The following is a 15,350-nucleotide window of genomic DNA, read 5'->3' as shown; positions in this document are numbered from 1 at the left end:
ATATGGCTGGGCTTTGCATTTTAGGTATGGCTGGCTGCTAGACATCTCTCTCACCTTTGCTGATGTCATTTTTGTTGTACTGGGTTTTTTAACTAACCCAGCTGATGCAGTCCCCAAAGAGAGTGCAGTCGTGCTGTGCCAGCTGGCATGCCCTCTGGCTGTGAGGCCTTGTTAAAGAGATCGGAGCTGACAGATTCTTGAGCAGCAATTTGATACAGGCTTTTTTTTTTCTTACTTTCTAATTTGTTTTTTTTCCCTTTTTTGTGTTCATTCATGTAACAAATGACAGCTTGTTTGGAAGCCTCACTAGAACCCTGAATAGAGTCATTGTTATACAAACACTGCTGTGATTCAGAAGTCCCCAGTGCAGGGGGATTCCTCCCACTCCTGCCCCTCAGCTGGGCACCGCAGGTGCAGCTTTAGCTTAATCCCAGCTCATCCCTTCCCTAAGAAAAGTCCAGCTGTTTGGAGATTTTTTCTGGAGATTGGTAACTAGGACACTGTGGTGCAGTATGTTGCTCAAGGGGCATAGAATTCAACCTTGGGTAAGGGTGGAGGGCTGTGTGGCTTTGACAAAGGGTGAGAACTGTTTTCCAGGCTGAATTTTTGAGGGTAGAGGCTTACAGCAGTGATCTAATGCTTAGTCAGGCTTCCAGGGGTGTCAAGGTCATCTGACCCCATGAGACCCACAGACCAGCTCTGCATGCCTGATTTGACAGGTGTCTCAGGCTAACCACTCCAAGACCATGCTAACATGGTGCCCACTCCAGTGTACTTCAGCTCTATATAGACTCCAGCACATCTCCAGGTGTGGCCAGAATAGGTGCCACTTGTAGTGCAGTGCGGTGCAGTCCCAAATCGCTGCTCCGGGACCATGCTGCACGCAGCGCCTGCTTTGGGACTGTGCTGCGTGCAGCACCTGCTTCTGCATATTTGGTCCATGGCAGATCCAGCATGCATCCCAGAGTAGGTGCCATGTTCAGCGTATGTCCCAGAGCAACTGATCCAGGACTGCAGCGGTTGCTTTGGGACTGCACTGCATGTGATGCCTGCTTTGGTCACTCCAACATATGCATAGGATCAGTCATAGATTGGATGTATGCTGTAGCAGGGGGCACTGCATGCGGTGCTTGGGACCATCTGGTGCACCTTGCCCTTTGGGTCCACTCAAGACCCACAGGCAGCACCTGGGGCCATATGATAGGGCTCCACAGGCTGGATCCAGACTGCAGGCCATAGCTTTAACACCCCTGCTCTGCAGTTAACACATTGCAGATTCTGCCCAGTAAGTATGTATTTGGTAACTTTTGTGCGCAGGCCAAATGTTCCTGCTCTTGAAAACACCTCCTTACATTCCTTTTAAACCTGTCCTTGCCAGAAGAACCTCTTAGGTAGTGCTCATGTTCCCTGTAGCCCAGCCAGGGGTGAGTTGAAGAGTCCTCACCCTGCCATTCTCACTGGAAGAATCAAGTATTCAAGAACTTGAGTGGGCTTTTGCTGTGGATTTGTTATGTGGAGACAGAAGGAAGCAGATATCTCATAGCAGTTTAATGCCTATTGACATCAGGATCATGCATGCCTGGTAGACCCAGGAGCAGTGCAGGGAACTCCCTTCATGTGAAGGTCATAGCATACTGCTGTTACTGTGCAACTGATATTCACTGCTCTTGAACACTGCCTCTTTCAAACCATGGCCAATGATTTTTGGTGTTGTATTTTTCAGTTCCCAACTTTGAGACAGTTAGAGCTTGATTTTCAAAAGTTCTGAGCCCCTCCAGGCTCTGTGTGGTCCAGCTGGAACGGCTGTGCTCTGCGTTTTTTGCTCTTGGTCCAGCAATGCCTTAAGTCAGGCACTCAACATCAGCAGCTGCTTTTCAGCATGTTGACATAATGCCCTTGGCGAGTATTTCTAAGCCCACTCCCCTTGAACCATCTTCAGTAAAAGGACAAAAAAAATCTAGACTCCACCCTTTATAAAATGATCAGTGTTACAGGCAATACAACATCTTCACTGGCTGGCTAAACTTCAGAATCCAGATATTCTATCAGTAAAAAGCTCTAATTCCTGCTTTACAACTGCCAGCTGAAATCCCAACCTTGAGTCTTTTTGTCTTGGCTCTTCCGTGACCTTGCCATTTGGCCTTACCCCATCCTTTAGTTTCTCCATCTGTTTTTAATACCACAAACTTATATTGCAATAGCTACTGAGGTACTCATCAGTGTTGCAGCATCATTGTGTTAGGCACTGCACAAACAAATGCAATGAATGTAGTTACTCCCTGCCCTGCTGAGCTGGGAGTCTAGGATCACACTGATGTTCTGGGCTTTCTGACTTCAGTCACCTGCCCGCTCCCCACCTCCACCCTTGGGGTACAAGGTAGCATTGCTGTTTATTTATAGAAGCCTCTCTGCTTTATTCTCCGCTTTAGGCTGTGCCAAGAATTTGAAAAGTCACTTGGTGGGGAACCTGTAGAGTTTGACTAGCCTTATTTGTGAATTGATCTTTTTCCTGACTCAAAAGCATTTTTTCCTGTTTAGTAATGAATGCATGTTACAAAACCAGCAGCTGCATTTTGGAAGCAGTTTCTCTTCTAGAGTTTGGCTTTTTTTAGAGCCCCTAATTCTCATATGTAGATCCTATGTCTGCTTCACTCTCAGAGAAAAATTGGGCTCATCAGAGTATTTGTACATCAGAATAATAAAAATCAAGACAAAAAGGCTGAGAAGCAGGGGCAGGGAGAAAAGGTGCTGAATCGTCCTCGCTGGTAGTACTTCAGTTTCTCTTGCTGTTGCTGGTGGGCAGCTCTGACAAGCAATGCCGCTGGTTGGGCATCAGGAAGATATGGGTGTGGCATGGCACTGTTTGTGCTCCAGGTTTGTTTGTTTGTATTTAAAAAACATTTTAAACAAGCTCGTTATGAACATGTGACTGACTTGGCATGGGGCATGGTGACGGCCCTTGTACCAGCCCAGCAGCTGCCTTAGGAGTATGCACCCATGTGCTCTCCAGTAAGCATATCTGTCACATGTGCCGAGTTCCTTTGAAACCACAGCCAGTTTTGCATTAGGTCAGGGATAAGTAACATATGATCTGCTGGCTGGATCTGGCTTGCAGAGCACAAGGGCCTTGCCTATGCCCATGCCAGGGCTAAGCAGTGAGGAACTGCAGCAGGGCTGGCCAACCTCCAGCTGTGCTCTTGCTGCCACTGCTGCTTCTTCCCATTGCCAAGCCTTTCCCTGGCTGCAGTGTGGGCTCAGCTTCCAGCTGATGAGGAGCTGCATCAGAGCCAGGCAGCTGGGTCTGCTGCTGCTGCTGCTTCTTCCCCTCGCCCTCTCGGCCTCCCAGCTGCAACACAGATGCAACAACAGCGAGGCTGCAGCTCCCCACTAGCTGGAAGCTATGCCTACACCCCAGCTGACAAGCTGGGGACTGAGAGAAGCAGTGGCAGTGTGGGCACAGCTCCCAGCTGCCTGGCCCCAACACGGGCACATGGCTTGAAAAGGCTGTTAGCCACCACATTAGGTCATTGCATTTCTGACCAGGAGAAGCAAATCAAAACAGTGATTTTTGAAACAGGGGCCAGTCTCATACATCAGGATAATAATAGCAAGCAGAGCAAAAAGACTGAGAAGAGGGAGGCAGGGACAAAAGGAGCCAATCACTCAGTCCAGTAGCACCTTGCCTAGTGTTTGCCTTTTGGAGGGACTGATGTTTGTCAGTGGTTGAAACAACGCTGCTAATATAAAAGCAGGAGAAAGGTTGTTGAGTTGGTAACAAAACATTGAGCTTTCATCTCTAAGGCACCAAACAAAACCACTGCAGATTGCTAGTGGCTGAGCAACACCCTGGTGCTCCTCAGTGGCTTATCTGAAATTAAGAGGAAGGTGTCATAGGTATTTTCACCATTATAAACACTTATTCAGTTGGCACTGCTTAGCAAGCTCCGAAGAGATGGGCTGAGCTCCCATCACATCCCTACAGGTATCTCCCACTCACAGGTCAGTAGTTAAGGCCTATTGGTACCATGGGCAAGTTTGCAGAGCTGTTGCCTCTAGGGGCTTTTAACTCATTGGTTAGGCATCTGTCACCTGCACAGCTAGCCTGGGAAAGGCATCACTGCTCTGCAGGTGCCTTCGTATGAAACTGCTTTCCCGGCCTCTGCCTTCTCTGGTTTAGGGCACATGTGGCATGTAGGCCGAGTCCTTCAAGTGGTGATCTTCCTCAGGAATCTAGAAGGCTTTGTTCTGAGAGCTCAGGAGATGCAGAGGCTCCCAAAGCCATCAGGGAAGCCACAAAAGGCATGGTGTACTAATTGTGGCTATCAGGATGGCATCATTGCAAGAGTCAGGAAGTTGGGAGACCCAGTTGGAACCGAGAAGGAATCCCGATAGGAATCAGAACAGCAGTATCCCAAAAACATGGGAGGAGTGGGCAATGATTGCATGCCCTTCCCATGTTGGGAAGCACTTCCTATGTTGGTTGTTATGAGAGTGGGTTGTAAAAGGGAGCGTGAGGCTAATGTGCTGGTGCTATTGGTTTTTGAGAGAGTGAACTGGGTGGAAGGGGATCCCTGCCTTGTGTTCATTTCCCTCAATGGCATAAGAGGTGGGAGGCAAGCGAGAATCCTACCTGGGGAGGCAGGACCTGGTTCTGACTGCTCACTGGCAAGTGCACAGCCATTCCCTGCCTCCGTGCTATCCACACCTGCCATTTTGAGTGCCTGGTCCCTGCTGAGACACTGAGAGCTATGTTCAGAAGTGACTTTTTCTTTTTCAATTGCAGGGTGCAGACAGGAGGCGTCATGTGAATGACAAGCAGCTGGCTGAGAGCAAGGCTGCCCAGCGGGATTCGTGGCAAGGCTGAGCTCCACGCCCTGGTGCACAGGATGGCAAGCTGATCTGCTCCCGCACACAGGCATTCCATAGCACTGCCCTCCTCCTGAGGCAGTGCGCAGAGGAGCAATGGGAATTGAGGACCATGGTTACTTGACATAAATGGCAGATCCCTGGGTGTCTAATCTCGTAGCTGCTCGCTTTAGCTTTGCCTCTCTCTGCAGCCACTGTTTCTTTGCAAGCCACCTGTGGGTGCTGCTGCAAGAGTACTGGAGACCTCAAGGGCAACTTGGGAGCAAATCTTGAAGAGGGGGTGGGCTTCCCGCCTCACCATGATTCAGCTGTGGAAAGTGGTGCGGCACGTGCGACAGCTGGAGCTCCACAGACTGATTCTGCTGCTCATTGCCTTTAGCCTGGTCTCCATGTGCTTCCTGGCCTATTATGTCACCAACAGTCCCAAGATCAAGGAACCACCGCCCCTGCCCTTCAGTGACTGCAGCAACCAGCACAGGGTCCTGATCCCTCCCCAAGCCAGCTGGAGACTCACCAAATCCGTTGACACCTCGCGCACAGATCCTGTGGTGCTTGTCTTTGTGGAAAGCATTTACTCTCAGCTGGGGCAGGAAATTGTGGCCATCCTGGAATCCAGCCGATTTAAATACAGGACAGAGATTGCCCCTGGCAAGGGGGACATGCCCACCCTGACGGACAAGGACAGGGGCCGCTATGCTCTCATAATCTATGAGAATGTCCTTAAATATGTGAACCTAGATGCTTGGAACCGGGAGCTGCTGGACAAATACTGTGTGGAGTATGGAGTAGGGATTATTGGCTTCTTTAAAGCCAATGAGAACAGCCTGCTCAGTGCTCAGCTCAAGGGTTTCCCCCTCTTCCTACATTCCAACCTGGGACTGCGGGACTATCACATCAACCCCAGTGCCCCCCTGCTCTATGTCACCCGAGCTAATGAGGTAGAGCAGGGCCCCCTGCCTGGTGATGACTGGACGGTGTTCCAGTCAAACCACAGCACCTATGAGCCCGTGCTGTTGGCCAGCACAAAGTCATCAGAGTCCATTCCTCATCTGGCCACCCACAAAGCGCTGCATGCCACTGTGGTGCAGGACTTGGGGCTGCATGACGGGATTCAACGGGTACTCTTTGGCAATAACCTCAACTTTTGGCTGCATAAGCTCATCTTTGTAGATGCCATTGCCTACCTGACTGGCAAGCGCCTCTGTCTCACACTTGACCGCTATATCCTTGTCGACATCGATGATATATTTGTGGGCAAAGAGGGCACTCGCATGAAAGTGTCGGATGTAGAGGTAAAGCTTGCTAGAATAACCCAAGGGTTCCAAAACAGAGTCCCTTTGTCCAATCCAGGGCTGCTCTGGTGAACAGCCAGAAGCCTCAGGGTCGCCCCAAATCTGCATGAAACAGAGGAGCTAACTGCACACTTTTTCATCTTTAATATAGGGTGAAGCTGCTCAGCTCAAAATGGAGCATTGAATGTAGGGACATTACATGCCCTCACTCAACACCCAGTTTTTCCTTCCACTCACTCACTAGGGACTTTTGAGGTTTTAGTCTTAATAGTATAGCTTTGGGGAAAGAAACCCATCCTGGCCTGGGCAGAGCCAGCCATTTTTATCTGAACTCCTTTAAAGCTGCCTACCTGAGGCTGCTTATGTGTCCCTGTTTCACCTTCATTGCTCAGTTCTCTCTTGTAGCCTCCGTTGACTTAACTGTGTGTTCACAAACAGACAGCAGTGCAATACTGGGAAAGGAGACAGTTGTGTGAAATAGTAAAACAGAAAAAAAACCTATAGATGTTTTCCCAACTCATCACATCTCTCCTACCCTACTCTCCACTCTTAGGGCAAGAGCTGAGGAAGAATTGCCAGTATTTTAGGAAATGTCATTCTGTCCCTCTTTCCCCTTGGAGTATCTTTCACTCCTGGGATTTCAAACTCCCATACAGTCATACAGGACTGTAAACCAAATAGTCATACAGGAAGCATCCCTGCTTGCCCACATCTCACCTAGTGTCACCATTACAGGGTCAGTGTATATAAATCCCTACCAACCATTTTACATCTGTCACAACTTTTTCTGGATATCAATAACAGACTGCACATGGGGGGTTCAAGTGACTCGTGAACTCTTGTCAAATAATGCCTTGAGGTTTGTACCTAGGATTAGGCCCTGCCCCCATCCGGATGTCTTCCCAGTAACTTCTTACCTTCCTCTCCACGCTGAGAACTGGGTAGGACCACCCCCCTTAAAGTGCAAGATGATATTTGCATAGTTGTTTGAGGTGTACATTCATCTGTCCTATCCATATAGCTGTAGCTTCCTTTGGCCCCAGTGAAGAAGGGTGAGACTGTAGAGCCCATCTGCCAAGGGGATCTTACTGAAATCATCTGCTTTTTCCAAGTCAGGGAGGTGAACCTCCTTGTCTTCCTCTGGGATTTAGTGTCTCTGTTCCTGCTCGCTGTTCCACGGGGCCTCCTGACCTTTTGTCTCTTGATCTCCAGAGTATGCAGGAGTTGTCTGTCCTTGTCTGCAAGCCTTTGATACTGCCTCCTACTTCTCTTTTCCCACATAAAATCTTTTTGCTTCTTGCTATGGTTTTTGCCCCTATGGCTCTTGATTTAGGGTCTCAGCTGGAGTCTGAGCTCTGGCTGATAACTGTACCCCAGTGCCCTCCCTAGAGATATATTGTTCTTGTCCACATCTGAGGGGAGATGTAATAGTAGCCTTAAACTACCTGAAGGGTAGTTCCAAAAAGGATGGAACTAGGCTGTTCTGTGGTAGCAGATGACAGAACAAGGAGTAATGGTCTCAAGTTTCAGCACAGGAATTTCATATTACGTATTAGGAAAAACTTTCTCCCTTGGAGGATAATAAAGCACTGGAACAGGCTACCCAGATTGGTTCTGGACCCTCCATCCTTGAAGGTTTTTAAGAGACAGCTAGATAAAACCTTGGCTGGGATGATGTAGTTGGGGATGGTCCTGCTTTGAGCGGGGGTTTGGACTAAATGACCTCCTGAGGTCCCTTCCAACCCTAACTTTTATGATTCTATGATCTCTGGGCATTTGACCTCCTCAGACAGTCCTTGGACCTCCTTAGATATGGTTCTTTCTTAACTCTTTCTCTCCTGACACCTGCAGATAAACTGAGCTGCAGTGCTGAGTCCTCATCAGGACATGGATCAAACATTTGCTTGCCACTTGTCTTGTTTAGCTCTTTGGTGCCCAACCCCTTTTCTCTCCACATTGGTCTTGTTTAATTCGTTGGTGCCTGACCCCTTTTCTTTCCGCGTTGTTAGAGAGGTGTGCATAGCTCAGTTTCTTTACCTGTCCTTTTCACCACAGAAGAGCACAGACCATCTTCCCTCCTGCTTAACCTTTGCTGATGTTTGTCAAGTTTAGTACTGTCATCCTGTCATATGTGCCACCACCAGAATGTCAGGGTTCTCAGACTAGTGGCACTGCTGACCCATCACACTGTCTCACCAAATGCACCCTATGCTTTATCTCACCAGGGGCAGAATCCTGCAGTTCTCAGACCAGGACCTGAATCTATTCCTTAATACCAGCTGAGACCACATCAGCAAGTCCAATTGAGATTAGGCTTTGTAAAGATTCCTTTTGAGGAGCCTGTGCTAACAGCCAGCTAAAGCAATTAAAAAAGAACTTGTTCAAAACAAGGTATACTTTATTCCCTCCCCAACAGCATAGTGCACACTGGACCTAGGTATAAAGCAGAAAAGAGCTCTACATGCATATTCTCTTACCTTCACTGGACTTACTCTTCACGGCCAAAGTGGGTCCAGCTTGCTTTTCATCGCTGAGTTAGGAAGACCCACCACATGGTTTGCAGCCTGCCCCTCTGCCTCTGGGATGTGAATCTTCCTCGCTTGTCTGCTCTTACTGAAGCACCTTGGGCAGCCTCTCCCACTCGTTCTCAGAATCCTCCTTTTTTCCAGGGTTTTTTTAAGTTTTAGGCCGTATTTTCAATTGGGGGCATAGCTTTGGGAAAGGAAACCCATCCTAGCCTGGACAGTGCAAGCCTTTGTTATCTGAACTCCTTTGAAGCTTGCCTACCAATGGCTGCTTATCTTGTGTCAGTGTTTTACATTCTCTGCTTAGTTTTTTACTCTCATGTAGTCTTCTTTGACTTAATTCTGTTCATGGACACCATTACATATACAAAAGCAATTGATCAGAGACTTTTGTAATATTAATACCAAATGTTTAAGCCATTTTCACAGTTTGTCATAGTAACCCTAAGTTTGGAGACATTCAGATGTCCTGAAAGTATCACCTGAACCCTGCCCTGGTCCCAAGTAGGACAGTCTCTCTAGAACTGGGAAAAGTTGGAAGATGCTCTTATCTGTAGAGAGCAGCAATATGGTGAGAAAGAGGAGACAGTTGGTCTGACCAACCCAAACCAGATAATTCCATGAGATGTTTCATTGTGGGTTTTAATGGGGTGAAATGGAGAAATAATCTGTGATCAGTAAATGGAGAATCTGAGACAATGCTGGTAAAGCCCAGATTTATCCATTTAAAAGAGGTTCTCTGATTGTAGAGCCAGGAGAGGTTAATGATTTTTTATTATTTTAAAGGGGATAAAAACTACATGGATTTGTTGATGGAGTAGAGGATGGGATCTAACAGTGAAAAAACAGCTGGTATTTTCTTTGGGCTTTTACATGAAAGCTGTGTTTCAAGGACATTATCTCAACATACAGTTCCTTATCCTGCAGCTTAAATGACTGTGGGCAGGGGGGACAGTTTGGGGAGGGAATGTTGTTTCAAATCCCAAAGATTTCTTTACTGTCTTACTGAGGCCACTTTAATTCACAGATCCCTATTCAAGGGACTCCACAACCCCAGAGAGAATAGCTAATGGAAGAAGACTGTACATGTCCTTTGGTCATACATTAACCAGCTGTAGGTGGCCTGAAGGGGCTGTGGGGAGTGAGAGAGAGGTCAAGAGCTTAATGTTTTGTCATTGTTCCTCTTTAGAGGTTGGTAACCTGCAAAAATCATGTGGTTTGTCATCAAGCACTCCTTGTTAGCGAGGATAAGAGTAGATTTAGGGTGCTCAACCCCAGCCTGCAGTCCAGATCTGGCCTCTAGTGTCTTGTCATTCCACCTGCAGAGCTCCCCACGGGTCCATGGGAAGCCCCACAGGCCTTGGCCCTGCATGCTAAATCAAGCATAGAGAGCAGCAGGGGAGCTGATCCTGACACATGGAGCCCAGCAGAGGTGGTGCAAAGTCCTGGGGCCCTGATCTTGGTACATGGGACCAGGTGGGGGTGGTTGGGTCCAGATTGGGGCATGCAGGCCAGGGTGCAGGGTCCAGTCCCACCTGCAGATTGACCCTGAACCACTCATTTGGTTCACAGGGACACAAGGTTAGGCCTGCTGGACTAGATCCACAGATGACCTAAGTTTTAGTTCTTAGGGCAACACTGGTAAAGATGGACAGAAAAAAAAGAATTTCGGCAGATCACCAAGGATGGTTGTCATCAAGGTTGGGGCATCTGGGCACTGGACACACTATCCTAGAGGCTGGCCTATCCTAAATTCAGAGTATTTAGCAATTGTCACCCTGATTTCAGCTTTGGGAGGAAGCCAAAAATGACCACTCTGTGTCCTCACTAGCACTGTCTGACTCTCAGAGCCAGTCTGAGGCCCTCTGCATTTCTCCCTTCTGCTTTTGTGCGTGTATTTCTTCAACATACACTTTCCTGTCTGACTTGCTGCTGCTGCTGCTCCATCCCTCGGTATGGAGGACATCCCCCCCCCCCTCCCCATCTACTTTCAAGCTGCCATTTCTCTGTTGCTGCTTTTTTATCCTTTTTTAGTAGGGCCTTGGGGGAGGTTCAAGATTTGTGCTAACCAGTGAAAATCACTGTAAGCTGTGTGAAGTGAAACATCATGTGCCTAAAATGAGCTGAGCCCATAAAGGACAGCTCAGCTATGCAACTCTGATGTCATGAGCATCATACCATACACAAAAGAGTTGGCAGCTCAAATAGCAAACTAAACAAGATAGTCAGGCTATAACACCCCACCCCCCACTAGAATTCCTAACCCCCCAATTAAAGGGGATATCATCTGTGCACCAGCCTTGTCTGAGTTCATCATGATTGTAAATTCTTCTGCTGAGCCAGCAGTGGAAATATGTGAGCTTTTTTAGTTCTGTTACACCAGAACGGTAACTTTTCTTTTACTTACTTTCAGTATGTGCTTTACAGTAAATATTTAGGGTCATCAGAGTTTTTTTAAACTCCAGTTAGGAGAGGCAGCCCATTGCAGGTCCAAGTGAGGAAATTTAAATACCTTTTCGATAGTGTCCATGTGTCAGGGAGTTGGAATTAGGTGTCCATCATTTGGGTCACAGCTGATTGATGGAGCTAAGTTAAAAACTGGAATGACACCTGTAGTCCAGAGACCTTGTCTACCAGAGCGAGCGGAAGATAGGTCCAAATTTGACTGGGGTGGCAGGTGAGCAGCAGTGAGAACAGCTCCTTTCTGAAATGGGAGACTGAGTCCCATCTCTTCCTCCTTGTGCTAGCCTTGCTGTGCTCCTTGTTAAAGTCCAGGGAGGGACTCTTAATCAGTTAAAGGTCAGGACTCCCCAGGACTCTCCCCAGGGTGGAGGTGGCTGAAGGATTCCAGTTTGTGATACTCAGAACTGCCTGAGGAATGGGTAGGGGAAAAGGATTTTGTGTTTGCACTTCCTTGAGGATAGGTGAGGAACAAGCTCTAAGTCTACTGCGGCAGACTGAGGCCAGTGCCATGAAAATAGCTGGCATTTCCTAAGCACAGGAAGTTGAGGGGCTGCTTACAAGCGTGTGATCATTTCATATTCCAGCTCAGGGCAGTCTAGTTTCTGGGCAGCCAGGGGCTGCATGCAGAATGGGTCACAAACCTGGAGGCCATGTACCAAGGGTCCTGCTCTCCTGACCACACATGCAGCTCCCCTCTGCCATGTTCATGGCTCCATCCAGCTGCTGACCTACCCATAGGCTACCCACATTGTAATGCAGGCATCCCAGCTCCCTCCTTTGGTGAGGGCATATAGCACAGGCAGTCTGGTCCCCTCTGGCCGCACCAGGAGCAGGGCCAGGCACCAAGAAGCTGGAGAAAGAAGAGGGAACTTGGAGACCTGGTCACCAGCCACCACCTCTGCTGCAAGAGCAATGGGCAGAGTGGCAGTTAAGCAGGAGCCCATGGGCTGCATATTAACCCCTTGCAGAGCACCAGTTGAACTGCCCTGTCTTGGCTGATATCTTATTCTGCCTTTCTCTAGCACCTTCCCTCCCAGAAGCACTTGACAGATGAACTGTGCTTCACACTACTGCTATGGAGTGAGATGAGGTCTCACTTTTGTCCCATTTGCAGAGGGGGAAACCCAGACAGAGTGAAGCCAAATGCATGTTGAGAACCAAGTGAGCGGCATGACTGGGAATACAACCAAAGTCTCCTGATTGCCAGTCCCCACACTTACTTCATCCCATTACTGCTGTTAGAAGTACCATATCCCCTGCCATGCGTATATTACTTCACATGACTAGGGCTCCCTCACCTATTTGTGTTAGTACCCTAAGAAAAAGTTGACATGCAGTTTATTAAAGGCATTTCCTCTGTGGCCTTTGTTTAGCTCCCTCCATCTCCCTTACCCCATGTAAGGGGGAAAATGATGTCAATCTGAACCTACATTGTGCTGCTTCCTGAGTGGGCTGTAAGGAAGGACCAAGGGTCAGCACAAGGTCTAGCACATCATTAACAGCAAAGCTGCCAAGAAAGCAGTCTGACAAATGCTCCATAGTCTCCGAATTTCTGGGCTCCCTCAGCCCCACCTTTTCCCTGGGGTCCCTCTCTGTAAACAATAGAATTGCCTGCTGTGAAACCGGGTTGTTTAGGATTTATCAGCTGACAGATGTGTTGTCATAGTAACCCAAGCCAGGCTTTAAATCTCCCTCAGTGCAGAGGAATGTTAAGCCTCTTAGCCTGTCTCTTCTTGCTCACCTTCACAGAAAACTTGAGTAGCTGGAGCTGCCTTGCAGTAGAACAGAAAAAAGTGAAGAGGCCTGCAAGCCTCTGGAGATGATAAAAGAATGTGACGCTTTTCACATCAAAGTTATCAATGGAGGTGCAACCATGTGGCACAGGGCATCTTCCATAGTGCCTGCCCTACCTCTTGTGTAACACCAATGTTTTGGGGCACTGTGCCTGGGAACTGTTACACTCTGAATGCTGCAGTGTCCTGTGTGAAAAAAGGCAAGGGTCTCAAATCTAATTCCTGATGAACTACAGGTATGCATCTCTGACCTGGCATGGAAGGGGTAGGGACAAGTTACATATAAACCCATTTAAGTGATCAGAAACTGGTTTAAACTTGTAACAGAACAGAAGTTCAGTGCACATACACCAGTTTCAAAATGGCCAAAACTGGTTTAAGATAAATCTGGTTAAATGTAGTATCAGACTTAACTGATTGAGGTCAAACTGGCTTATGGAACTTCTGTCCCAGACCCCTGCCTGGTTCAAGTTAAATCAGAGTCTCCCAGCATGCTTTGGAGCCCTGGGCTGGGCTGTGCTGTCCGCTTCAGAATGCCGGGCTGGCCCTGCCCTCTAGCTGGAGCAGTGAGAGCTGGCTAAGGTTGGAGGGGAGAGAGCTGGGAAACCTGGCTGGGGACCATAGCCGGGTCTGCCTGGTGGGGGCATGGGGCAGGGCAGGGCAACAGCCTGAGAGGGACCAAGCAAACCCCAGCTGGGTCTGGGGTCTGGGAGGGGCTTTAATCCCCCAAGGCCCAGCTCAGTGTGCTGCCCACACCCCCTGCTCTCTGCTGAAGGAGGGTGTGGGGCACAGGCAGGCAACAGCCTGAGAGGGACTGCCTTCCCTCCCAAGGCAAACCCTGGATGGGGTCTGGGAGGGGTTTTAATCCCCCTTTCACCAGTTCAGTGTACTGGTGTCAAGCCCTGTAGGACTAGACTGTGAGGTGGGATGTGTTGGCAAAGACCTGGCACAATCGTTACATGTATGTGCTAGAGACAGAGGATCAGGAGAGGGTTGTAGGCAGCTTGAGCTAGTGACACCAAAGAAAGCAGAGAACTACATTTGCATTATAAAGCAAAACCTGTAAAAGGTGGGAGACTGGAATACCCAAGCAAGAACTTTGTAAATACCTGGCTGTAAGGAGACAGGCTGCCCTCCAGATTAAGTAACATTTATGCAGGCTTTCTTTTGTCTTTTTGCTTTATTACATTCCATTTTAAGTTAGACTAAGCTGTGTGTGTTCCCACTGTGTTTTACTGGGCTGTATCTTAGCTTAGGTGAAGGTTTTTGGTTGTTCTGTCTTGTGCTTGAGGTGGCAAAGTGCTGTGTTCAATACATGCTTGCTGGTTCAAGCTTTTATGAATTCAATGCCATTACCTTCCCCCCACCCCCCTGTCCTTAATCTGGCAATGGCTGCCCCCCTACCACTTGAGCAGGGAGGCCCCCCCACCTGCATACCCAGGCTGGGGTCCCCACCTTCCAGCTTACCTGGGCTTGTGCTTGGCCATCCCCCCTCCTCTGGAGCAGGGGCTGGGGGGAAGGGGAAATACCTTAGAGGGCTTCTGTCTTCCTTTGTCTTTGGCAGTGGTTGGCAGGCATGCTCTAACATCCCCCAGCTTCTGGCTTGAGCCACTGCAGGCATGTGGTTGCATTTCCTGAATCAGAAGTGAAGGTCTTGTTCACTTCCTTATTGGTTCAATCTGCACAGTTTAGACTAACCTGCAAAGACTGAAACGATTTAGCCTTCAGCTTTTTAACTGTCTGTACTTAGCCCTGGTGACTGTGTCCAGCCCAATGGTGACAAATGTTCACAGGGCATTGTCTGTTCTGTACCTTGTGGGGGACATAAGCCATCAGGTCTGTCAGCGTGACACCTGCCCCAAGCATGCATTAATCATAAGTTCCAAAAAATACCACATGCTGGTTTCTTCTTCAGAATATCTCTGGCTCTGTGGGAGTGAGGGTGGCCTCATTTTCTGTATGGTGATGTTGGGCACATATTCTTCAGTGTAGGCCTACTCCTCATCAGAGTCTAATTCTGCCTTTGCTATAAGGCATGATTAAGGCAAGAGAGGATGGATGAGTCTGGCCTTTCTCACTGGAGAAGCTGGGTTTAATGGGGACTCTTGAACAGGTTGAAACCCATCCTTGGCCCCCTAGAGATAATTGAGCTGACATTGTTTGGCACCGTGCTGTGCATCTGCAGTTGGCACTAGGCCCTTGTTTTCTCATACCCCCTTATAGTGCCTACCTTGAGCCATGTGTATAAGAAACAGGAGAAGGAATGTTCAGTGAATGCATTTAATGAGTTGGCACTAATTAGTTGCACAGGTTGGCTTAAACAGCTTCTGACTTTTTCCACCACTTGCCTTCACTCGCCAAAGGCAGGTGCATGGCCTGGAGATGGAGGAGGGAGGTGATGATCACATGAG

At 48.4% G+C, this 15,350-nt stretch overlaps 1 protein-coding gene across 6 annotated transcripts in view; it reads left to right on the top strand.

Moving 5' to 3' along the window:
* Positions 1–15,350, top strand: part of NDST2 (N-deacetylase and N-sulfotransferase 2) — a 258,226-nt gene that overhangs the window by 217,656 nt on the left and 25,220 nt on the right. For all 6 annotated transcript variants that reach the window (XM_025212665.1, XM_025212662.1, XM_025212657.1 and 3 more), the window contains one exon: positions 4,784–6,158. In XM_025212665.1, coding sequence (XP_025068450.1) covers positions 5,166–6,158 — 993 coding nt within the window. In that variant the 5' untranslated portion in view covers positions 4,784–5,165. The remainder of the gene's footprint in view (positions 1–4,783; positions 6,159–15,350) is intronic.

Source organism: Alligator sinensis, unplaced genomic scaffold (genome assembly GCF_000455745.1).
Source record: "Alligator sinensis unplaced genomic scaffold, ASM45574v1 scaffold109_1, whole genome shotgun sequence".
NCBI lineage: Eukaryota > Metazoa > Chordata > Crocodylia > Alligatoridae > Alligator > Alligator sinensis.
The sequence above is the reverse complement of the archived record's forward strand: the minus strand, read 5'-3'. Positions and strand labels throughout refer to the sequence as shown.